We start from the raw sequence: 26,756 nt of genomic DNA, 5'->3' as shown, positions 1-26,756 counted from the left end.
GATAATGTATTTTCCTTCTTGAAATTCCTCATCAGGTTGAGTTTCTTGTCTGTTAATGTCTTCAATCTTGTTTTGTTATTTCAGTTCCACAGATAATTCCCATCACTCTTGGCGCTCCTTCCTGGGCAAGAGGTGCACACCTCCACTTCCCTTGCACACACCCTTAACTTGTGGTATCACACTTGCCTGTCAAGACCCTGACCCAAATGAAACCCAATGCACCCGTGCTGCTGAGCATGACTGGAGAAAAACACACAACCACAGGTTCATGTCCGTGAAACTCGGATGGCTCTTATGGTTTCCTGGCTGTCCCTTCACTTCTCCCTCTCCCCCAACTTGCCTTCTCTTCTGGACAGTGTTTCATTCCATGTCCTGTCATCTCAACCCTGAGATATTTCCCAGCCTTGTTCGCTGCCGATGACCTCACTTCCTAGTTCAAGGAGAAAACAGAATCAGAAGGTAGCTGCCACAAGCTCCCATCACAACACCTGGGTCCACATTCCCCAGCTTCTCTTTTGTCACCATGAAGCCTCATCCTGCTATTTGTCCGTGGGATCCCATCTCTACTGGCCAACCATGGGAACCAGCGAAGCTCTTCTTTATCTCCTGCTGCATTACCCTTTGTCCTGCCACTAGGTTCCGTCACGAGTGTCCAAACATGCTGCTGATTCTCCCATCCTGAAGAAATGTCTCCCGAGACCAGTCATCATACTGTTTCTCGGCTCTACTGTTTCTCTGTTACAGCAGAGTTCTCTGAAGCTGCTGTCTCTGTTTATTGTTATGCATTCTCTGAAGTGTTCAGGAACTCACTTAGACAGGCTTTCCCCCACCATTCCTCCAACACTGTTACCCCAACACTGTTACTATTGGGGTCCTTGGTGGTGCCTATAGGGGACTAGTATTTGACACACACCATCACCCCTCCTCCTTAGAACTTACTCTTCTCAGGGTTTTTAGGACTGTGGCCTCTGGTCTTTCTCAGTCTCCTTTCCTGGTTCTTCTTCATCCCCCTCAATGGTGAATGTTGGAGGGCCCCAAGGCTCGGCCCTTTGACTTTTTCTTTTTTTATGCCTACTTTCTTGATGGGATTATCTCATATTATGCCTTTATATCCATGATATTTTGGCAAGTCTGAAACTTTTTTTTTTTTTTTGAGACAAAGTCTCACTTCTGTCACCCAGGCTGAGGTGCAGTGGTGTGATCTCGGCTCATTGCAACCTCCACCTCCTGGTTTTAAGTGATCCTTTTACCTCAGCCTCCCACCTAGCTGAGATTATAGGTGTTTACAACCACACATGGCTCATTCTTGTATTTTTGTAGTGACAGGATTTTGCCATGTTGCTCAGGCTGTCTCGAACTCCTGAGCTCAGACAATCTGCCCACCTCGGCCTCCCAAAGTGCTGGGATTGCAGGCATGAACCACCACAGCTGGCCAGCAATTCCCAAACTTTTATCTTCAGCCCCAGTCTCTCCCCTGAGCTCAAACTCATGTGTTCAGTGACCTATTCAATATCTCTACTTGGATACCCAACAGGCGTCTTAAACTTGAATGTCCAACATGGAAGCCTGGATCTTCTGTAAACCTGTTCGACCTGCAGTCTTTCCCATATCAAGTAGTGGCCATTCCATCCAACCATTCTTTTGTATGCTGAATCAAATCTATCAGAGAGCATGATGGACTCCTCCATCAGAATATGGCTGGAATCTGATCACTTCTCAGTACTTTTACAGAAACCACCTGGTCTGAGCCACTGTCTTCTCTTCCATGGATTATTGCAGTAGATTTTCATTTGTCTTCATCTCCTCCCTTGCACCTGTAAGCCTATTCGTGACATGCAGCCAGAGATATTCCTTTAACCCAGAGGCCAGATCATCTCCTATGCACTAATCCCCTAGAGGCTCCACATGTTAGATGTCACGGTAAGAGCCATGCGTCCCACTGGCCTGCAAGGCTGTCTTTCATCTGGCTGCCTGTTGCTTCTTTGTCCTCATAACTGCCTGATTTCCCTCTTGGTCTCTTAGATCTTTGCTTAATGCCCCCTGTTCTTCTCTGCTCCATTGGTTTCCATAGACCTGATTCACTTGTATGATTTAATTTGTTTATTGCTTGCCTTCCATGTCTACAGTAGAAGATCCACAAGGTTTAGGATTTTACCTGTTTTGTTCATTGATCTCCAGAGAGGAACTTAATAAATATGTGTTGACTGTGTGAACAGATAACAAGCTGTGTTCCTCATTTTAATTTTGGAAGTTTACCTCTGCAGTGTTTCAATTCTGTTAAATTAATCCAGTCCAAGAAGGATGTGTGGGGGATTGCTGAGGCTCTAGGGCTCCTGTGATATAAACCACTGGATGGTACCTACAGGACCTGCCACCTGACTGTGGCAAATAAAGACAGGTCTCTAGACTATACAGTGCGAGGCAGAGTCAGTGCCTACCCAGAGAGGGAAAGCAAAGTACTAGCCAATGGGGATTTCTTGCACATTAAAAAAAATTTCTTATTTATTTCCTCAACCCTTTCGACTTTGAGATTCTTGAAATTGAGGACTTCAGAAGCATCATCTGGTCTGATTCTGTATACTCGTATCATATCATCCACATCCATCTATTTTTTAATATTAAATAATTTTGCACTTGCATTTGATACATGGAATCTGGTAGGAATACTGTCTGTCTCTTTTTTTCTTCTGAGGGTTAGGAGCCTCAGACAATTATGCTGTAAACTTCCTAATAGAGCTGGAGCTTGGCCTTCTTAATTCACTCTTATGTTGAGAGTACCCAAAAAGGAATGAGTCAGACTAAATTTCCCCTTATTTTCTGAAATACTAATAAGTATTTCAGAAACTCCTCATTGCTACAGACTGGCAGAATCTATGAGTTAAAAATCACGAAGGCATGTAACAGTGTGGTAACCACTGAGCATTAGGCCTGCTGTGGTAGGAGCACAGCCAAGTTAGCTCTGACAGTAAGGGCGTGAACCTGGCTGATGGTAAGCAGGACACTGCTGTGACTCTCACTGGGATACATCTGGATGTCTTACTTTTGCCCAGCTTCCTCTAAGGTATTTAAATCATAATCTAAATAACTGTCAAGTAAACATATTGCCTTAGAAATTATTGAAAGGGAACCACCTTTGCCAAAGGTGCCCACGGGAGCAATGTCTCCCTTGGCTCACCCAGTGCTGCTGCTACTGCTCTTCTGTCTTCTGCTTCCTCCTCTATCTTCTTCTCTCCACACTTTTTTCTAATTGTGATATAATTTATATACCATAAAATTCACATCCTTTTAAAGTGTGTAATTCAGTGGTTTTTAGTATATTCCCAAAGTTGTGTGACTATCACCACTATCTAATCCCAGAATACTTTTGTCACCTCTAAAAGAAACCCTGTATCTATCAGCAGTCCTGTTCTTCTCCTCCTCCAGCTCCTGGCAACCACCAATCGACTTTCTTTTTTTTTTGCCTTTGCTCCCCACCGCCCCTCCCACCCCTCCACCACCCACTAACCTACTTTCTGTCTCTAGATTTGCCTGTTACGGACATTTTATATGAATGGAATGATACAGCATGTGGTTTTGGGAGTTTGCCTTAGCCTAATGTCTTCAAGGTTGATCCATGTTACAGCGTGAAACTGTACTTCCTTTTTATGGCTGAATAATAGTTCACTGAACAGATATACCACTTTTGGTTTATCCACTCATCCATTGATGGAAATTTGGGTTGTTTCCACTTTTTATCTGTTGTGAATAGTGCTGCTGTGAATATTTAAGTATAACTTTTTTTGGTGGACACGTGTTTTCAATTCCCTTGGGTATATACCTGGGAGTGAAATTGCTTAGCCATATGGCAACTCTATGTTTAACTTTTTGAGAAATTGTCAAACTCTATTCCAAAGCATCTGTACCCACCAGTAATATGAAGATTCCAATATCTCTATAATCTTGTCAATACTTGTTATTCTCTGTTTCTTTTATTACAGCCTTGCTAATGAATGTAAAGTGTATCTCATTGTGGTTTTGATCTACATTTCTCTATAACTAGTGAGGTTGAGTATCTTTTCATGTGCTTACTGGTCATTTGTATATTTTCTTTGAAGAAATGTCTATTCAAATACCTTACCCATTTTTCTGTTGGATTATTTTATAGGGTCCAGCCCTGCAGGGTTCTGTGAGCCCCTCCCAGCTGGTGAGGAGACAAGAAATTGTAGAAATAAAAGACACAAGACATGGAGATAGAGAAAAGAGAGTTTGGGCCAGGGGGTCCACTGCTACCCAAATTGCGGAGACCAGCAGTGGCCCCGAATGGCTGGACGCTTTCACTTTTATTGAGTTGCAAATCTGGGGACAGGGTAGGTAGGGCGTGTTCTTGGTGGTCAGAGACTGGGGGCAGGGTAGATAGGGCAGGGTAGATAGGGCATGGCAGTGATAGGGTCAAGTACATCACGTGTCATTCAGGTAGGGGCTCAGGAATTTCTGGCACCTGAAATGAGGTAAGGAGCATAATGCATTAGCACCTTTTCCATACTTATCAAGAAAGATCTAAAACATTAAGATTTATATTGCTGTTACTGATTATCTTTTCTAAGAATGAAGGAACCAGGTGCAGAAGCAGAACATGAGAGTAGACATGGAATGTGACCACCAAAGCACGGCATCACATAGAGACAGTTAAGCCCCCGGTTGTCTGTGAGCCTGCCTGACAGCCATCAGGTCTTACCACAAGAGCTTGGAGAAGCGGAGTTTTCTCCAAACTTCCCCAGGAAGGAGATGTCTTGGCCACTTTGGACATCTCCTTCCCTAGCTGGCTAAATAGTGGGCGCTTTCACAGTGCTGCCACTGCCGCACAGCTGAGGTGCCCTCCAGCAGCCCTTACGTGGGTGTGGCAGAGGGCTGAGAGCATCTTGCCTTAGTGTCATTCATTTCACAATGTCACCCCAGGTTCACACTTCTGACCTGAGAGGCATTAGTAAAAGAATTAAGATCACCTGTGAATAACTAAGATCATACATGAATAACTAATAACTACTTCGGTTATATTTCTAGTTACTTTCTTCTTCATTATTTATATGGAAATAGGCTGAGGCCTTTTGTTCCTGCCTTGGCACTTATGGGATCTCCCCCCTATTATTTGTCGCTTATTATTAAGCTGTAAGAGTTCTTAATATATTCTGCACACTAAATTTTTATCAAATATATGATTCACAAATGATTTATTCCATTCCGTGGGGTCTTATCACTTTCTTGACAGTATTCTTTGAAGCACAAAAGTTTTAAATTTTGATGAAGTCCAGTTAATCTATTTCTTCTTTAGTTGCTTGTTTTTGGTATCATATCTAATATATCATTGTTTAATCCAAAGTCAGAAAAATCTATACCTATGCTTTTTTCTAGGAATTCTATAACTTTAGTTCTTACATTTAGGGCTTTGATCTATTTTGAGTTAATTTTTGTATATGGTGTAAGGTAGGGGCCCAACTTCATTCTTTGTGCCATTTGTTGAAAAGACTACTTTTTTTCCATTAAATGGTTTTGGCACCCTTGACAAGAATCAATTAATGATAAATGTAAAAGTTTATTTCTGGTCTCTCAATTCTATTCCATTAATCTATGTGTGCATACTTATGCCAGAACCGTACTGTCTTGATTACTGTTGCTTTGTATTAAGCTTTGAAATCGGGAAATGTAAATCCTCCAACTTCATTTTTATTTTTTTGAGACAGAGTGTTGCTCTTGTTGCCCAGGCTGGAGTGCAGTGGTGCAATCTCAGCTCACTGCAACCTCTGCCTCCCAGGTTCAAGCAATTCTACTGCCTCAGCCTCCCAAGTAGCCAGGATTACAGGCATGTACCATCATGCCCGGCTAATTTTGTATTTTTAGTAGAGACAGGGTTTCACCATGTTGGTCAGGCTGGTCTCAATCTCCTGACCTCCGGTGATTCACCTACCTCGGCCTCCCAACATGCTGGGATTACAGGCATGAGCCACTGTGCCCAGCCCCCAACTTTATTTTTATTTTTTGTTATTGTTTTGGCTATTCTGGGTCCATTGCATTTATATATAAATTTTAATATTGTCAATTTCTACAAGAAAGGAAGTTGGGATTTTGGTAAACATTGAGTTGAATCTATAGATCAGTTTGGAGACTACTGCCATCTTATCCATGAACATGGGATATCTTTCTATTCAGGTCTACTTAACCTCTTTCAATAATATTTGTTTTAGTGTACAAATATTGTTCTTTTTTTTTGTTTGAGTTATTCCTAATTATTTTATCCTTTTGATTATACTGTAAATGTAATTGTTCTCTTAATTTTATTTTCAGATTGTTCATTTCAGGTATATAGAAATATAATTGATTTTTGTATACTGATCTTGTATCCTACAACCTTATCGAACTTGTTTATTAATTATAATAGTGTGTGTGTGTGTGTGTGTTTGTATGTGCATGTGTGTATCTGTCTGTCTTCCTGTATTCCTTAAGATTTTCTATATATACAACAATGTCATTTGCAAATAGAGGTAGTTTTACTTCTTAGTCTCCAATATGAATACCTTTTATTTATTTTTCTTGCCTAACTGCTCTGACTAGAACCTTGAGTACAATATTCAATAGTAGTGAGAACAGACATTCTTGGCTTTTTTTTGATCTTAGGGAGTTTTTGGCCTTTCACCATTAAGTATGACATTACTTGTGAGTGTTTCTTGGATGCCCTTTATTAAGTCAAGGAAGCTCCCTTCTATTCCTAATTTGTTGAGTTTTTTTTTAAAAAACAAATCATTAAAGGATGTAAGATTTTGTGAAATGCTTTTTCTGTACTTAGTGAGATTATGAATTTTTTTCTTGATTAATAATATGGTCTATTACATTAATTAATTTTTGTTTGTTCAACCTCCCTTGCATTCCTAGCATAAATTTGACTTGACTATGCTGTCTGATTTTTAAAAATATGTTGCTGGATTCAGTTTGCTAGACTATTTTTGAGAATTTTCCCTATACTCATAAGGAGTGTTGGTTTTTAGCTTTCTTTTTTTCTTATGTCTTTGTCTGGTTTTGGTATCAGGGTAATACTGGCTTCATAGGATGTGTTGGGAAATGTTCCTTCTTCTTCTGTTTTTCATAAGAATTTGTGAAGGATTAGTTGAATTTTTCTTTTTCTTTTTGAGATGGAGTCTCACTCTGTCACCCAGAGTGGGTTGCAGTGGTGTGATCTCAGCGCACAGTGACCTCTGCTTCCCAGGTTCAAGTGATTCTTCTGCCTGGGCCTCCTGAGTAGCTGGGATTACAGGCATGCACCACCATGCCTGGCTCATTTTTGTATTTTTAGTAGAGATGGGGTTTTGTCGTGTTGGCTAGGCTGGTCTCAAACTCTTGATGTCAGGTGATCCACCTACCTTGGCCTCCCAAAGTGCTGGGATTACAGGTGTGAGCTGCCATGTCCAGCCTTGAATTGTTCTTTAAATGTTTGGTAGAATTTACTAATGAACTCATATGGTCCTGGTCCTGGACTTCTTTTGTAGGAAGTTTTGGTTATTAAATCAATTTTTTTTGTCATAGTTCTATCTAGATTTCTGTTTTTTCTTTAGTCAATTTAGTATTTTGCATCTTTCTAAGAATGTTTCCATTTTACCTACGTTACCTAATTTGTTAGTATACAATTGTTTATAGTATTACCTTATAATCCTTTTTATTTCTGTCAGGTTAGTAGTAAGGTCTCCTTTCATCCCTGATTTTAATAATTTGAGTGTTTTCTCATTGTTTTTGGCCAGTCTAGCTAAAAATTTGTCAATTTTGATATTTTAAAATAACTAACTTTGGTTAGTTTTCTTTTCTTTTATATTCCTGGTTCATTTACTCCTGCTCTAGTCTTTATTATTTTCTTCATTTACTAGCTTTGGCTTTAGTTTACTCTAATTTTTCTTAAGGGAGAAATTTAGGTTAGGTTTTCAAGATTTTATTCTTTTTAAAATATAGGCATTAGCATCTATAAATTTCCATCTAAGCAGTGTTTTAGCTGCATCCTGTTAGTTTTAATAGGTTGTGCCTTCATTTTTATCCATCTAAAAGTATTTGCTAATTTCTCTTTTGATTTTTTTTTTTTACTCAGTGGTTATGTAGGAGTGCGTTGTTTAATTTCCACATATTTGTGAATTATCCAATTTCTGTTTTTGTTCTGTATGGTTGGAGATTATACCCAGATAATTTCAATCCTTTTACATTTATTGAGTCTTGTTTTGTGCTTAATGTGTGGTTTATACTGGAGAATGATCCATGTGTGCTGAGAAGAATGATATTCTACTGTTGTTGGTTGGATGTGTTCTTTAGTTGTCTATTAGGTCTACGTGCTTGTGGTGGTGTTCAGATCTTCTATGTCTTTGTTGATCTTCTGTCTAGTTATTCTACCCATTATTAAACATGGATATTGAAGTTTCTAACTATAATTGTTGAAATACCTATTTTTTGTTTCTATTTAGTTAGATTTTGCTTCATGTCTATTGGGGCTCTTTTGTTAGGTGCATATATGTTTGTTTTTCCTTCACTTGTTCTCAAATGCTCTTCCCTTTTTATATAGATCTGGGTTTCTGATATGTGTCTTTCTTTCGTTTTCTTTTTAAAAAAAATTATTTAGAGACAGAGTCTCACTCTGTCACCCAGGCTATGCAGTGGGATGATCATAGCTTACTGTAACCTCAAATGCCTGGGCTCAAGTGATTCTACCACATACGCCTCTCAAGTAGCTAGGACTAGAGGTGCACACCACTATGCCTGGTGTGTGTGTGTGTGTGTGTGTGTGTATTTTTTTCTTTTTTTTGTAGAGACAGGGTCTTGCATGTTGCCCAGGTGTTCTTGATCTCCTGGCCTCAAGCAATTCTCATACTTTAGCCTCTCAAAGCACTGATATTGCAGGCATGAGCCACTGCACCTGGCCTTGTCTTCTTTCTGAAGAATTTCTTTTAACATTTCTTGCAAGTAAGTCTGCTGGCACCCAATTCTCTCAATTTTTGTTTGCCCAAGAAAGTATTTCTCATTCACTTTTGAAGAGTAATTTCATTGATTTTGGAATTCTATGTTAGTGGGGTGTTTATTTCAATAGTTAAATATTTCACTGTATTCCTTCTTGCATAGTTGCCGAAGATAAGTATGGACCATACTTTCTTGTTTCTTTGCATGTCTCTCTCATAAATTTTTGTTGAAAACTGGACTATTTATTTATTTATTTTGAGTCAGAGTCTTGCTCAGTGGCCCAGGCTGGAGTGCAGTGGCATAATCACAGCTCACTGCAGCCTCAACCTCCCAGGCTCAAGTGTTCTTCCCATCTCAGCCTCTTGGTGGCTGAGACCATGGGTGCATGCCACCATGCCTGGTCAATTTTCTTTATTTTTACTTTTTCTAGAGACAGAGTCTCAGTATGTTGCCCAGGTTGGTCTTGAACTTCTGAGCTCAAGTGATCCTCCTGCCTCAGCCTCCCAAAATGCTGGGATTACAGGCATTAGCCATCATGCTAGGCCCATGACACTTTAAATAATATAATGTGGTATTTGCAGAAATCATATTCTCATCCCTTTCCATGTTTTGTTGTTGTTACTGCCTGTTGTTCATTTGTTTATTGACTTTCCTAAATTTTATAAAGTCTGTATTCTTTGTTATATATGGCCACTGGAGTCTCTGATTGGTTAGCTTAGTGATCAGCTCACAGTTGGACATAAATTTTATTAAATGCCTAGAAACAATATCTCCCAATTTTTACTGAGGGGCTTTTTTGTATTGGAGCATTCCTTCAACACTTAGCAATATGGTCCATTTCCTTCTTGGGCAGAGCTGCAAGGTCGGTTTGAGGTGAGAGTTTAGGGCCTTCTCAGGTCTTTCCTGAGCAAGCACCTCTCCCTGGGAATGGTTATGTCTCTGTGCATGTGAGTGGCTTCCTAGATTTCCAAGAATATGTGCAAGCTTTTTCAAGTCCTGATTGACATCTCATTCCCCAGCTTTTCCCTTGAAGCTTTTTGGTTGCCTATTATTTGCCCTGTTATCCACCTATTCAAAAACCATGATTTTCAACAATTGCCTCTGATTTTTTTTCTAACAAATGCCTCTTCATGGTAACCTGTGCTCACTGAGTGAGCTCTAACTCAATTCAAATAAAGACAGCCTTGGGAGTAGGATGTTTCAGGGAAACATCAGGTCAAATAATGATAATTTTCTGGTAAGGAGGCTTTCACAGAGCTCCAGCCCTGTTCTGTCCACTCCAGTGACTATCAGCCTACTGGGTTTTCCCTGTGATTGAGGGCTGATGGTTTTCAAGGCTACATCAGAGCTGGTGGGCAGTAGGCAGGCAAGCGAGGAGAAATGGGAATGAGGCAAGATAAAATGCCACAAAACATGTTCTTCATACTGAGATTCAGCCATTTGGGGGAGTAAATGCTCCCCAGCTTGCTGTAAGCCTTTGGTTAATTTCCAGAGTTCTGAAAAAATAGGTTTCCACAATTTTTCCCAGTGTCTTCATTGATTTAATGGAGGAGAGTATTTTCACAGGTCCTTACTCCAGCAGTTTCGCTCCTGTCATCCCAGCTCTGCCTCTGACTGCATGTCGGATTTATACGGAGACACTTCAAAAAAGCTCAGGGAATCCAAACTTTCTTCCCCTTACTGCCTACCAAAGAAATGAGTCAGTGACAGTCAAGATGTAGGTGGACTTTTCTATCCAAAAGTCTCTTTATTTTGCTGTTTTTAAAGTTTATTGGATATGCTAAAAACAAGGAGTCCAAAATTATGACTTTTGTGTTCACTTTAAGAATAGTCTGAAACATCGGTAAAGCAGATTATGACTAGCATCATTTTTGCACTCTCCAGCTGTCCTTTCAGAAAAGGAATAGATAGGAAACAGGCCACATTTGGGATATATGCTTTAAGGTAATGTCATCTGTTTTCTTTTATATGACAGGGATTTAATGTGCAAAATGGCGATTATACCAGATTGGCTTAGGTCGCATTCTCGCGCACGAAAATTTACGCATTCAAGACCCCATTCTTCACCATGTAGAGTATATTCAAGGAATGCTTCCCCAAATATGTTCAGCTCTTGTTCATGTAAGTATTCATGAGCGAATAAGAACACTAACAGTAGATATCATGTATGTGTATTTAATATGTACCAAGCTTAGTTCAAAGGATTCACATGACATTTGATCCTCACAGTCACTCTATGAATAAGTTCTATTTTTGTCCCTATTTTGTATATGGGGAAATTGGGACACAGATTTATTAAGCTATTTGCCTAAAAGTTACTTAGTTTTTAAGTGGCATTTCAGGATTTGAACCCAGTGAATGTGATTCCAGAATTCAGGGGCTTAGCTCCTACGTTATGTATGTAAAAACTCACTTGGTAAATTAGTAGACTTAATTTTTTTTTTTTTTAGCAGTTTTAGGTGTACAGAAAAAGTGAGTATAAAATACGGGAAGTTCCCATACACCCTGTCACTCCCAGTTTCCCCATAACATCTCATATTAGTGTGGTCCCCATACTGATAACATTATTGTTACCTAAAGCTCATAGTTTATAATAGGGTTCACTCTTGGTGGTGTACATTGTATTCATTTTAGACATGTGTAAAATGCCATGGATTGACCAGGCACAGTGGCTTATGCCTGTAATCCCAGCACTTTGGGAAGTCGAGGCAGGAGGATTGCTTGAGCCCGGGAGTTCCAGACCAAGCTGAGCAACATAGTAAGGCTTTGTCTCTACTAGAAATAAATACAAAAAATGAGCCAGGCATAGTGGTACATGCCTATAGTTCCAGCTACTTGGGAGGCTGAGGTGGGAGGATTGTTTGAGCCCTGGAAGTCAAGGCTTCAGTGAGCCATGATTGTGCCACAGCACTCCAACCTGGGTGACAGAGTGAGACTCTGTCTCCAAACAATAATAATAATAATAATAATAATAATAATAATAATAAATGGGCATCTTGGTTGCCTCCATGTTTGGCAATTATAACTGAAGCTGTCATAAGCATTCATGTATTTGTTTTTATGTGGACATAGGTTTTCAACTCATTTGGAGTTCTTACCAGTTTTAAAAGCAACAGAATTTGACATGATTATTTCCCAAAAATACATATCCTTGAATTTATTAGTTCCTTCATTTACGCATTCATTTATTCACAAACATTTTCCAAGCCGTAATATGTGACAGGCACTGTAATAGGTGCTGAGAATAAAAAGATGGACCTGACAGAAGGCCTGCCCTAGACAAGCTCACAGTCTATAAGAATTCAAGTCACGTGAGGCAAATGCTATAAGACACACTTACAAAGTGCAGCCTGAACACAGCCTGAGGAATCAGCAGGGCCCAGAGGGGCCACTGTGAAAGGAGAAGTTGGGTTCTGCTTGTCACTGGAGGAAGCCATCCTTGTCATGACACTTGTGCTTACTTGCAACTGTCATGACGTGAACCACTCAGTCCCATGCCTGCAAAATACAGACTTTGTTTCCAACAACCACGTGTTTATCCAAACTCAGGGGTGTGTTTCTAAGGAGAAAGAGGAGAGTGGGTATCGGGGATTAATTTAGCAGTTTCTGACATAAAAATGTATCATCAACAATAAATGCATTCTAGTTTAATAGCTCCATGTCTACAATATAATTTAGATATATCTTTAATTAACTTTCTGATGATACAAAGAAGACTAGAGTGAGGTGGGATGATTAGGTTAAAATGTGTTCCAACTCTTTTTTTTTCTTTTTGAGACAGAGTCTTACTCTGTCGTCCAGGCTGGAGTGCAATGGCATGATCTCAGCTCACTGCAATCTCCACCTCCTGGGTTCAAGTGATTCCCATGACAGCCTCCTGAGTAGCTGGGATCACAGGCACGCACTACCACACAGGGCTAATTTTTGTATTTATTTATTTTGTGTTTTGAGAAAGAGTCTCGCTCTGTTTCCCAGGCTGGAGTGTAGTGGTGCGATCTCAGCTCACTGCAACCTCCGCCTCCCAGGTTTAAGCAATTCTCCTGCCTCAGCCTCCTGAGTAGCTGGGACTACAGGCACATGCCACCACACCTGACTAATGTTTTGTATTTTTAGTAGAGACAGGGTTTCACTGTGTCAACCAGGATGGTCTTGATCTCCTGACCTCATGATCCACCCTCCTTGGCCTCCCAAAGTGCTGGAAAGTTGTGAGCCACCGCGCCAGGCCTAATTTGTGTATTTTTAGTAGAGACAGGATTTCACCATGTTAGCCAGGCTGTTCTCAAACCCCATGGCCTCCCAAAGTGCCGGGATTCTGGGTGTGAGCCAGTGCACCCAACCTGTTCTACTCTTAAGGTTCCTGATGAATACCACCAGGTAACCCTTCAGGAAACTTGCACCTTAGCACATTCCCACTTGTGAGACTTATAAGTGCTCATTTTTAAGTATCCTAGCACAGATTATCTTTTAAGATATTGCCCACTGGATATGGAAAAATAACATTCCATTATGAATTTAATATAGATTTTCTCAATAGTAAGGTTAATTTTATTCTCAAGTTTACCAGGTTTATGCCTTTTGCTTTTGTGAGTTCCCTGTTCATGTCCTTTGCCTGTTTACCTACTTTGGGTTGGTCTTTTTTTAGTGACTAGTGTGAGCTCTCTTTGTATTAAAGAGACTGATGAGACTCCACACCAGTGAGACTCCACAGATATCTCTGCTTTATAGCTCAGCCACCAGCTTTGCATATGGCAAAACTTTTCTCTGCCTTAGTGCCACGGGTATTTTTCTTCTTTGTCATTTTTTATTTCTATTGGTGGTACTTTTTAGTGCACTGGAGTATTTTTTTTACCTTTTAAAAATTAAAGATACATTTGCCTCCCAGCACCACTTTCCTCTACAAGAGGATATCATCAGAAGTTTGGCTGGTCCCTTTTTCATGCATGTACAGGTATTGATCGACTTATGACCCATGCAACTTACGACCATTCAACTTTACGACCACAATCGCTAGCCACGACTGCTCCGCGTCTGGGAGCGCAAACGTTGCCCAGCTGGGCGTACGACAGTGCGGACCAGCTTCTGGCAGCACTACCATCTCCGTGTGCATATAGCCTACTCAACTTACAACCAAATCGTGTTACAACCGGTCTGTCGGAACCAATCGTGGTTGTAAGTCGAGCACGAGCTATACAACATATATCTGTTAGATACATACTTGTATAACTCATACATCAAATAAGCAAATAAACATCAGACACCTTGTTTCCTCTTTAAATGTTTTTATCTTTGTGTTTCAATTTGAATCATTCCTATAGACCTGAGTTCATGTTTTCTAGTTCTTTCTTCCAGCATGTACACTCTGCTACTAAGCAAAAAAATAAATTCTTAACTTGGGATGTTGTATTTTTAATTTTTAGATTTTTTTCATGCGCTCTTTAAAAATGCTTTCCATTTCTCTGCTGAAATTCCCTATACGTTCACCATGTTTTCAGCTTTTCTCTTTCATCTTGCTAACCTAGTTCCTGTTCTCAGTTTGAATACCTGGTCATTTCTGCATTTGTTCTGTCTGTGGGTGTTCTCCTGATGACTATTTTTACCCTGATTAGGTTACCTTTTCTTCTTCACTTGTCTTGCAATTAAAAAAAAAAAATGTAATGCCGGATGTTTGTGTGAAAAACAGTAGAGACAGAAGTCAATAATTCTTACCATCAGAAAAGGGAGCCTCTTCTTCTCTCAGGCTTCCAGCGAAGTGGGCTGACTCAGCCTCATCTCTCAGGTGAGCTGTCCCTTGACTTTGGTGCAGTTTTAGTTAAATTTAGGCCACCCCTGGTTTCCTATGCTTGCCTTCAACAGGTGTCTGAGGTGTGAGTGCTGGTGAGACTCCGCAGCTCTTTCTGCGCTACAGCCCAGCCACCAGCTTTGCATGTGGCAGGGAGAGCGCTCTGCTTTACGGCCTGCCTGCCATTTTTGGGTGGTTTCTTGGGAGGTCTCTCTGTTCTCCAGTTCTGCCATGGCTTTCTGTACCTGGGAACGTCTCTGTCCACCCTGTGGCCCTGCCTTTAACCTGCAGCAGGGCACTCACACTTAGTGAAGGACCCCTATGCTTCGGAGAGTTTGCCTGAGCTCTTCTTCCCTGTATTCAGCCTTTGGTAAACAGCTGCTCTGGACTTGTACAAAACCCTGTGTGCCAGGCTGGGGTGGATTACACAGCTTTCCTGTAGCCTCAGCCTTTGCTGCAGTGCTGCTTATGTGCACTGGGGGAAGGCCCAAGAGGGTGGGCCCAGACGTGCTCTGTGACCAAGGCCCCGGGGAGTTTCATCCAACTGTCAGCCTCCTGTGTCTGCTAAACACTGGGTTGTTTTCTTCCTACCCTGTCTGAAATGAATTTGCTTTTCACCCACTGTGCCCCAGGGATGGAAGGAGTTATCATTTTTCTCTCTCTGATGAGTGGCTTGTCCTTTCCTGAATGATAGTTTCTTTGCATCCTCAGATCTCTGATGGATTTTAAAACTATATATATGCTTTAGCTTATCCTACTCGTTCTCATTGTTAGGGTGACAGTGACAGTCTGTTGTGACTTTCTATATCCTAAACGGATATAGAAAATTTTGTCAAATTGCCCTCCAGAAAGATGGTATCAATTTGTACTCCCACCAGCAGGTTATGCAAGTTGGGTTACTGCTTTCATTTTCATTCTCAGACATTGCATTAGGCACATGGAGTAAAAAGTTTTCCTTCACGTATTTTAAAATAGTCTCAAATCAGTATTTTCTGATTTTTTTTTTTTTTTTTTTTTTGAGATGGAGTCTTACTCTTGTTGCCAGACTGGAGTGCAGTGGCGCAATCTCGGCTCACTGCAACCTTCGCCTGCCAGGTTCAAGAGATTCTCCTGCCTCAGCCTCCCAGGTAGCTGGGAATACAGGCGCATGCCACCACTCCCAGCTAATTTTTATAGAGATGGGGTTTCACCATGGTGGTCAGGATGGTCTCGATCTCTTGACTTCGTGATCCACCCGCCCTGGCCTCCCAAAGTGCTGGGATTATAGGTGTGAGCCACCGTGCCCAGTCTCTGATTCTTTTAAATTACAATTATTGATTGCAATGTGAGGTTTCTAAGAAAGCAACTAAAAATATATAGGAGAGGTCCAAGAAAGAATTTCAAGACGGAGGCATACATTAAAAAGAGGGATCCTCTCTGACACTAAGGACAGGAGGAGGATTTTCAGGCTGGGGCAAAGAGGGGGAAATAGTGCTCACCGGCTGATACTGAGTCATGCAGCTGCTGTATGTGACTCAGCTGCTTCTGAGATTCTGAGTGACAGCCAGAAGTGGAAGGGAAGCCCGAGTGCTTCCTGCATTTCTGTGTTCTTGGAACTCTGGTGGGAGGCTTAAGTTCCTGCTTCTACCTCAGGGCTCTGTGCTCATTCCACTTTTCCCTGTCTGCCCTCTCTTCAGTGAGTCATCTGGCTCCATGTTCTGAAATACCACCTGTAACCAAAATGATAGCTCCATCCTGACTTCCCCGCCAAGCTCCCAATTGTATATCCAGCTGCCTTGCTGACCTTTCTGCGTGCACTGCATCTAACAGGTATCTCAGAGCTGAACTGGCTAAACGGATATCTCAACTCCCCACGTTCTCCATCCCAGCAATGACACTGTCATTCATCTAGTTCCTCACGTCCAGCAACAAGGGATTATCCTTGATTTCTCTATTTCCTTTAACAGCCCCCCCACACCTCCTCAGCCAATACATCAGCAAAACCTTGTCAGCTACAGAACTGATAGATCATGTCTCTTATCTGTCTACTTTCTGTCTACCTTCAGGGCTGCAACCTGGTTCAAGCCACAGTTATCCCCTAGACCTTGGAGCAGCCTCCTCTCTGGCCTCCCTTTCTCATTTTTTGACCCCTATGAGCCATTCTTTTTCTTTGTGTTTTTTTTTTTTTTTGAGATGGAGTTTTACTCTCATCACCCAGGCTGGAGTGCAGTGGCGCAATCTCGGCTCACTGCAACCTCCGTCTCCTGGGTTCAAGTGATTTTTCTGCCTCAGCCTCCGAGTAGCTGGGATTACAGGTGCCTGCCACCACGCGTGGCTAATTTTTGTATTTTTAGTAGAGACAGGGTTTTGCCATGTTGGCCAAGCTGGTCTTGAACTCCTGACATTAGGTGATCCGCCTGCCTCAGCCTCCCAAAGTCCATTCTTTACAGAGCAGCCAGAATATTTTTTTTAAAACCCCACACATATGCTGTGTTAGATAACATTGGTTCCCTGCTTAAACTCTCCAGAGGCTCCCATTGCACTTTGAAGAAAATGCCATGCTTTCTGCAGGTGTCTGAAGCCTACGTGGACTGGCCCTCTCCTCCCGTGGCCCAAGCTCTCACTGTTCTCCATCCTACCTGCGACGTGCCACACTTTGTCCACTCTGGCCTTTCTGCTTTCCTGGATGTATCAAGCTCCTTGCTCAGGGATTTTTTTTACCGGTTGCTATGGTTTCCCTGTTGAAGACATTCTTACTTCAGCTTCTTGACTGGCTGGCTCATTTTTATGTTTCTGGGTTTCAGCTCACAAACCCACTTTGGAGCAGACGTCCTTGACTATCCTCTCTAAAACAGCCCCCAGCTGCGCCCTGCCTCATTGTTCTGCCTTTCCATCTTCATGGCATGCGTCACTGCGCGTCATGACCCTACCGTTTATTTATTTATTGGCTTCTCGTCTGTCGTCTCACCTCCGGATTGTAAGCTGTACCTGTCTTATTCACTGCAGCGCCCTCAGGGCTGAAAACTGGTTGAAATCTGATAGGTGGTGAAATACGATATTTTTTGAATGAATGAATTCCACTTCCTTACAAGTCAATGTTTCCCACAGCCCCTTTTCCTCTTCCCATTGGGCGTGTTTCCCCATGGCTTCCATGCAGTTTGTTCCCATGCTTGCATCTCCAACCTCTCTGATCTCCACATTATGTGTTCAACTTTCAGATGGACATCCCGCTTAGATAGCCCAGGCTGAACTCATGAGCTTCCCCATAAGCTTTTTCTTCATCTCTTCCAGGTATTCTATTGCTGTGTGCAAACTCCCTAAACATTGGGACTTGAAATAGCAACAGTCATTTATTTTGCTCACAGATCTGCAGTTTGGGCAGGTCAGCTTTTCTCTGCTCCCTGCAATCTAGCTGGGGAGGTACAGAGAGGCTGGGCTGCCTTCACATTGGGGGCTGGAGTCCTCAAATGGCTAGGAGTAGATGCAGGCTGTTGCTTGGAACCTTGGCTAAGGCTGTTGCCCAGAACCCCTCCATGTGGCCTCTTGGGGTGGCTTCTTGGCTTCCTCACAGCCAAGTGGTGACTGTGTGTGAGCATCTAAAGAGGACCAGGCATGGCTGGGCATGGTGGCTCACGTCTGTAATCTCAGCAATTTGGGAGGCTGAAGTGGGTGGATCATATGAGGTCAGGAGTTCCACACCAGCCTGGCTAACATGGTGAAACCTTGTCTCTACTAGAAAATGCAAAAATTATCCAGGCGTGGCAGCAGGTGCCTGTAGTTCCAGCTACTCAGAGGGCTGAGGCAGGAGAATTGCTTGAACCCAGGAGGTGGAGGTTGCAGTGAGCTAAGATCGTGCCACTGCATTCCAACCTAGGCAACAGAGTGACACTCTGTCTCAGTAAATAAATAAATAGGACCAGGCAGAGGCTGTAGCACCTTGCATGACCTCATTTTGGAGCTCACACATGCCCTGTATCATCCTGCCATCATCACAGGCCCACCAGATTCAAGGGGGGGAACATATGCCCACTTCTGAGGGGAGGAGTGTTCACATGACCTTGTGCTGGGAGATCTTGCTGTGCCCATCTTGGAAAATACCATCTGTTGCATCTTCCCTCTTCCCTTTCTAAGTGAGGGGTGCTGCTCCTGCCCCACCACCAAGCCAGATGCAAGTTTTCCATCCTCTTTCTGTACCTCACCTGGCCCCTCCAACCAGAGGATTCTGTAGACCTCCCCGCTCGACCTTTTATTCATCTGAATTGTTTGCTCTGTGACCATCACGCTAGTACGGAGCTGTGTCATCCCTCTCCTGAGCAGCCGTGGTCACCCAGCCTGTCTCTACGCTATCATTCTCCTTCCCTTTCATTTCCTCCTCTACATGGTACCAGGGGAAAGTGAAGAATAAAAATTGGGTTATGTTGTTTCGATGACAATCCCACTGTGGCATCTTATAACTTGAGAGCACTAAGCCCAAGGATAGGCCCTGCCGACTTTTCCCATCCCATCTCTTGGCTGATGCTCCTCTGCTTGTCCCTGCCCCGATCCTCCTTTTGCCCAGGCTGGCCATGCCCATAGCAGCCCCACTTCCAGCTCTGTTGCCTCAGGAACACCAAGTTGCTTTCCACTGAGAAGGCTTTCCTGTCGCCTTCCATCCTGTCACCCCAAACCAGCCATCCTCTGTTTAGGTCTGCCATGCCCCTGCAGACACCTAGTGCCTGTCTCCACACCAGATTGCCACATCCCAGTTACGGAATCAACTCTCTCTCGGGGGCTCTGGACATCAGGTGCAAGAGTCATCCCCAGTCCCTGGCACAGGTCCTGTCTGTGCTGGGCCCTCAGTGGATGTCAGGGGAGAATCCACGATGGCAGCACAGCCCCTATGTGGGGTGGCAGCACCCCCCAGAGCCTGCTGTGCTGTGGCTCATGGGGTTAGGGCCTGCAGCAGATCTCCATGGCGGCGTAACTGTGTGTTGCTTGCACGTTCTCTCTTGTACCACCCTACAGCCCCGAGGAAATCCCAGCCCGCCCTCTGGGTAGGTTCAAGTTGGTGCACTGAGACCTTTTGAGTCTTTCACCTGCCCAGGTCACCCCAAGACTAAAGCTATCACTGTCCTTACACCAGAAATGTGCAATAGCTTGATAAGAAATTTTCATTTAAAGGGAAAGAACTAGCATCCTCCCTCCCTAGCTGCTGCTTGTGAGTATTATAAAGGATAAGGCAATGTTAAAGCCCTTTTCTTACATAGATTTACTATTTAAGAAAGAGCTACTAAATAAACTGTGGTGACCAAGTTTATCTCATAAATAAGTAGGAGGGATTTACCAATGACCATTATTCTTGATCTCCTCTCTCAAATGGAATAATTATGTCTTCATGCATATGGTATGGATTGGCACCATAAGTTGGTTTGTACTCACCATATTTACTTATGTAATTTCCTACCTAATGTTCCTATAACTGTTTTTATCTTGGAGAGGGGAAGGAAGCCTGTGGTGTATTCGCCTCCCCTTTGCTGACACATGGGGCTCAGGACCTAAAACATTAGTCAAGACATTATTCCTTTCCTTCCAAAAAAGTTCAAAATCCAAAAGCTTATTTAGACCACTTGAAATGTTTTCATATCTTCATTTTAGTGTCCAGCTCTTCCTTGTCTTTGAAAGGGAAATGATCTAGGTTTAAGAATTACATGTTTTTCCCTCAAAAATTGGCAAGGGGATGAAAGGCGAATATGATATTTTAAAGATTTATTTGAATGCTATTAACCAAATTTGCTTTCAGTATCCATGTTTTTCACTTGTACTTACCTATGTCCTTTAGACGGAAGATTATTATTTTTTCCTTACTAATGTCATTACTATTATTCTATAATGACCAAATTTCAGAGTTGAGAGATGATTGTAGAGTTTTCATGACAAATCATGGAATGGTTATACATGTAAATCTAGATATGGTGGGAGAAATCCCGTTTAAGAAGTTTGCTGGGTTCTGTTAAAACTGTCAGTGTTTTTGTTTAGTATGTTGACTTTAAACAGGTTTAATAAATAGCCGTATCTCTTTTATAGCCACAGCTGTTGCAAATCCAACACTGTCCTCCTTAGATGTTAAACGGATTTTATTTCAAAAAATTACCGACAGAGGGGATGAGTTGAAAAAAGCCTTTCAACTGCTTGATACTGGTCAGAACTCGACTGTGTCAAAAAGTGAACTGAGAAGAATTATCACAGACTTCCTGATGCCGCTCACAAGAGAACAGTTTCAGGACGTGTTGGCTCAGGTGCCGTATGTTGTACATGCTTAGAATCATTCAATTCCAGACAAGCTCAGGGGAGAATGTAACCTGTCCTGACTTTCTCCCACTGTTGCCACCGAGTAGTTGAATAGTTGAAGTTTTGTTTATTTTTCATAATTCACTTGATTAAGGCTGACATAGATGATCATGATCAGCAGATACTTGGTCATATTTTGCATGTAGCACTTCTCCAGCCAGTTTCGTTTCTTTTCTTTTCTTTCTTTTGAGACAAGAGTTTTGCTCTTGTTGCCCAGGCTGGAGTTCAGTGGCATGATCTTGGCCCACTACAACCTCCACCTCCTAGGTTCAAGCGATTCTCCTACCTCAGCCTCCCTAGTACCTGGGATTACAGGTGTGGACCACCATGCCCAGCTAATTTTGTATTTTTAGTAGAGATGGGGTTTCACTATGTTGGCCAGGCTGGTCTTGAACTCCTGACTTCAGGTGATCAGCCCACCTTGGCCTCCCAAAGTGCTGGGATTACAGGCGTGAGCTGCTGCACTTGGCCGCCTTTTCATTTATTTTAAGGGTCCATATAAATGTATTTGGGTCAACTTATATTTTGGAGCTTAGCATTTTGTCATTTTTTCTTGCATCAAATAGTTATTGAGCATCTGCTACTTGGTAGACCCAATGCTAGACACTGTGGTGCAGATAAATCAGACTCAGGCCCTGCCCTTGAGGGGCTCCCAGCCCAGTGAGACACTTATGGAGTGTTGGCAAGTGCTGGGACAGGGTTCACTGCAGGGTGGCTGGGAGTTACAGGATGGCAAGCTATCTGAAAATGAGGACAGGTAGTCCAGAAAGGCTTTTTGGAGGAGGGGTATTTCACTTAGTTTTGACTGAGGAGTGGGTACTTGCAAGATGAGAGGGGAAGGAAAGGTCATTATGACAGCGGGGATAGTCTGTGTGAAAGCTTGGATGCCTGTACCCACCTGCCATGCTTATTCAGGGACCTGGGTAGTTCTGTGATTTCTATTGGAAGTGAAGAAATATGGGTCATGTTGTGACTCGAGGGGCCAATCCAGAAAAGCACTTAGTAAAACAGTTTGACCTTTATCCTAGAGGCTGCAGGGAGCCAGGGAAGGGTTTGCAGCAGGGATGATGTAGTTACTTGGGGAGGGATGTGGAGGATGAGGGCCCTTGGCCACCTGGTGGTATACCATACCAGGGGAAGAAAGGAGTGAAAATGTGTGGATTGTGTCCTTGGGGCCCTTAAAAAAGGAATACAAACATGCAGTAAGAATTAAAGCCTTTTTTTTTTTTTTTTTATTTGAGACAGAGTTTCACTCTTGTTGCCCAGGCTGCAATGGCGCAATCTCGGCTCACTGAAACCTCCGCCTCCCAGGTTCAATCTATTCTCCTGTCTCAGCCTTCTGAGTAGCTGGGATTACAGGTGTCCACCATTATGCCTGGCTAATTTTTGCATTTTTAGTAGAGACGGGGTTTCACCATGTTGGCCAAGCTGGTGTCGAACTCTTGACCTCAGGTGATCCACCTGCCTCCGCCTCCCAAAGTGCTGGGATTACAGTTGTGAGCCATCACGCCCGGCAGAATCAAACACTTCCAAAATAAGTCTATAATGATCAAAAGTAGAAAATTTGGGCTAGAATATTGTTAGCATTGCATTTAACCCAATAACTAAATTTGCATGCATGCACACACACAGACAAGTACTCTAGCGTGGATGACATAGCGAGTGAGACTCTGTCTCAAAAAAAACAAAAACAAAAACACTAATGAATGAATAAATATATATATATATATATATACAATCTTGGCTCACTGGAACCTCCACCTCCCGGTTCAAGTGATTTTCGTACTTCAGCCTCCCAAGTAGTGGGATTACAGGCATGTGCCACCATGCCCAGCTAATTTTTGTATTTTTGGTAGAAATAGGGTTTCATCATGTTGGCCAGGCTGGTCTCGAATTCCTGACCTCAAGTGATCAGTCTGCCTTGGCCTCCCTAAGTGCTGGGATTACAAAGATGTGAGCCACTGTGTCTGGCCTCATTCATTAGTTCTTAATTGGAATCTAACTTCATACTATCTTCTAGTAATTAAAAAACTTATTTCTTTTTAGAATTTGCTGTATACCACAACCAACCTACTGTGTATACTTTCAATACAGGGGAATTAAGTGTTATGAAAACAAATAGGCTGGGTGCAGTGGCTCACGCCTGTAATCCCAGCGCTTTGGGAGGCTGAGGCGGGCGGATCACCGACCTCGGGTGATCAAGACCAGCCTGACCAACATGGAGAAACCCCATCTCTATTAAAAATGCAAAATTAGCTGGGTGTGGTGGTGCATGTCTGTAATCCCAGCTACTCTGAGGCTGAGACAGGAGAATCACTTGAACCCGGGAGGTGGAGGTTGCAGTGAGCTGAGATCGTGCCATTGTACTCCAGCCTGGGCAACAAGAGTGAAACTCCATCTCAAAAAGAAAAGAAAAGAAAAGAAATAGATCAATGAATTTTAGGCATTCCTAAATTATAGTCTTAATTTCAAGGACTGATTCTCTTTTTTTTTTTCTGACTTAAACAAAATATATACAGTTCTATTTGTTTCTTCTTATGCATACCATGTTCTGTTTGAAAGTTTTCTCTTCCCTCTAATGCTGTCTTTTTTTTGAATTTGTCAAGCTTTGAGCCATAATTTTCCCAAATATTTTTTTCTGTCCCATTCTTTCCTCTCTTAAACATTTTGATATGTCCCACTGGCCCCTGAGGCTCAGTTCATTAAAAAATTTGTTTATTCCATTATTCAGATTGGATAATGTCTATAGATCTGTCTTTAAGTTCACCGACTCTTATCATCTTCATTCTGCTATTAAGCCCACGCCTTGAATTTTTACTTTTAGACATTGTATATTACAGTTGTAGAATTTCCATTTGATTCCTCTTTGTGATCTCTTTACCTGCTTAGATTTTCTGTTTTTCTTCAGTTAGGGGCATGTATCTTTCGAATCTGAACACAGGTAAGACGGCTGCTTTAAAGTTCTTGTCTAGTAATTCTCACATTAGCCATCTCAAGGTTGGCCTGCATTGATTGTCTTTTCCATTGAGAAGGGTCTTATTTCCCTGGTTGTTTATAATTGAGTATGTTTGGATAATATCCCAGAACAGAGCTATCCAAAAGAAATATACTGTGAGTAGCTCAGGTGTGTTCGTTCACACCTGTAATCCCAGTGCTTTGGGAGGCCCAAGTAGGATCATCGCTTGAGCCAAGGAGTTCAAGACCAGCCTTGGCAACATAGGGAGACCCTATCTCTACAGAAAATTTAAAAATTAGCTGACCTTGAGCCCAGGTGTTGGAGGTTGCAGTGAGCCAAGATCACGCTAATGCATTCTAGTCTGGGTGACAGAGCAAGACCCTGTCTCAAAAAAAAAAAAAATGTATATATCTACTGTAAGCCACATATGCTAATATTTTTATTCAACTGTATACATCCAGAATATTTCATTTCAACATGTAATTACTGTTAACATTGTTAATAAAACATTTGATATTCCTTTCTGTCTACTAAGGCTTCAAACCTGGTGCATGCTTTACGCTTAGAGCAGACTTCAGTTCAGACACTAAATCTCTTGATTGGTATTTCTATTTCATAAGATTTACAGTTGAAATATTAGATTCATATACCTAACTATTCCAAACATACTTAAAAGTTTTCCAATAATTAAATCAATATTATTTTTAAATTTTAAATTAACATTAAATAAAGCAAAAAAAAAAGTTAATAAGTTCTATTAGCCACGTTTCAAGTGCTCAGTGCGAATGTGTGGCTATGGCTGTTTCTTAGTGCAGCACTCAACATTGTAAATGGTGTGGGGACTCTGGATTCTGTTTTGTTCCTCTGAAGACTTGACACTTTTGTTTTGACAGGCAGTTAACTTGCACACTCTGTCTTCCCTGCAGCGAGCAGTTGCTCATATCTCAATTCATTTCTTTATCTTTATCTGGGCCTTTTTGAGTCTGACCAGCACATGCATGGTTCAGGGTCAGCTAGAAATTTGGACAGGGTTATATCTAGGAAGTGGGGCTCCTCCTCTGTCTCTCTCCTTTGAGAGAAAATATGAAATTCTCCCCACATTTTCTTGTGGCTGTGGTTGCTTTAAGTTTTGTATGCCAGTCCTCTAGGTCAGAGAGACATTGGGTTTTCTAACGGGGTTAGTTGCTCTGTGCTGGGCAGTGACTGCTGCCTGCTCTCAGGATAAAAGCCACTGATAGAGCAAGAAACTGCCTCCATACCTGTCCTCTCTTCTAAGTTTTGCCTTCCTGCAGAATGTGCCTGCTTTCATTTACTCTCCAGAGCCTTAAGTTTTATTTTACTTTATTTTAACCAGCGTTTTTGGTTGTTTTCCGTAGGAGGGCTGGTCTGTTTTGAGCTTTCTCTGCATAACTTCTCTGCTTTATCTTTTTTAAGAGACATGGTCTCACCGTGGTGCCCTGGCTAGAGTGTAGTGGTGTGATCACAGTTCACTGGAGCCTCAAACTCCTGGGCTCAGGTGATCCTCCTATTTCAGCCTCTTGAGCAGCTAGGAATACAGGTGTGCACCACCATGCCCCACTAATTAAAAAAAATATATTTATTTTATTTTATTTATTTATTTATTTTGAGACAGATTCTTGCTCTGTTGCCCAGGCTGGAGTGCAGTGACATGATCTCAGATCTCAGCTCACTGTAACCTCCATCTCCTGGGTTCAAGCAATTCTCCTGCCTCAGCCTCCTAAGTAGCTGGGACTACAGGTGCATGCCATCACGCCTGACTAATTTTTTGTATTTTTAGTAGAGATGAGTTTTTACCGCGTTAGCCAGGATGGTCTCAATCTCCTGACCTTGTGATCCACACACCTCGGCCTCCCAAAGTGCTGGGATTACAGCCATGAGCCACTGCGCCTGGCCAAAAAAATTTTTTTTATAAATACAGGGTCTGTGTTGCCCAGGCTGGTCTCAAATTCCTGGCTCAAGTGGTCATTCCACCTTGGTCTCTCAAAGCATTAGGATTACAGGCATGAGCCACCATGACTGGCCACTTTATTATTTTTTAAAAGAAATCATAAAGTTACAGAAACGTTGGAAGTACAGTACAAAGAACTGTACTGGAAAGTACAGTTCTGTCATTGGAAGTACAAAGAACATGTTTTTCATCTAAACCATTTGAGAGTAAGTTTCTCCATTTCCCCACCGATTTTACTGTGTATTTCCTATTTTATTTATTTTTCTTTTCTTTTTACGAGTCATGTGATACTATTTAGTGTGTATTTTCTTTAAACAAGGACACTGTCCTACAATGACCATAATCCATCCTTCAAAAGAAGTTAACATGGACTCAGTACTCTCATCTCAGCCCCGGGGGACAGCCAGGTTTTGCTAGTTGTACCACAGAGTCTTAAAGGAACCAGGTCCGAATTATGCATTGCATTTGGTTTTCATATGTCTTTAGTTTCCTTCAGTCCAGAATGATTCTTCAGTCTTTCCTAGACTTTTCATGACCTTCGTACTTTGAAGGTTGCAGACCAGTTATTTGCAGAAAGCCCCCAGTTTGGGCTTATCTGGTGTTTCCTTATGACTAGATCCAGGCTCGCATCTGCGACAGAAACAGCTCGGCCACAATGCTGTGTTCTTCTCATTGCACCTTATTAGGTTGCTCGTGATCCCAGTCTGTCTCTCACCGTTGGTGCTCGCTTTGATCACTTTATTAAGGTGAGCTCTGTCAGGCTCTGTCAGGATCCACTTTGTAATTAA

General features: G+C 42.1%; 1 protein-coding gene across 1 annotated transcript in view; it reads left to right on the top strand.

The window, feature by feature from the left end:
* The window catches only part of EFCAB6 (EF-hand calcium binding domain 6), a 274,701-nt gene that overhangs the window by 19,881 nt on the left and 228,064 nt on the right, over positions 1-26,756 (top strand). Inside the window, exons 3-4 of the mRNA XM_032261403.1 lie at positions 10,934-11,079; positions 20,780-20,991. Of these exons, the coding sequence (XP_032117294.1) occupies positions 10,934-11,079; positions 20,780-20,991 (358 nt within the window). The remainder of the gene's footprint in view (positions 1-10,933; positions 11,080-20,779; positions 20,992-26,756) is intronic.

The sequence above is a fragment of the Sapajus apella genome, unplaced genomic scaffold (genome assembly GCF_009761245.1).
Source record: "Sapajus apella isolate SASKATOON/1434 unplaced genomic scaffold, GSC_monkey_1.0 scaffold123, whole genome shotgun sequence".
In the NCBI taxonomy this organism is placed as follows: Eukaryota; Metazoa; Chordata; class Mammalia; order Primates; family Cebidae; genus Sapajus; species Sapajus apella.
The sequence above is the reverse complement of the archived record's forward strand: the minus strand, read 5'-3'. Positions and strand labels throughout refer to the sequence as shown.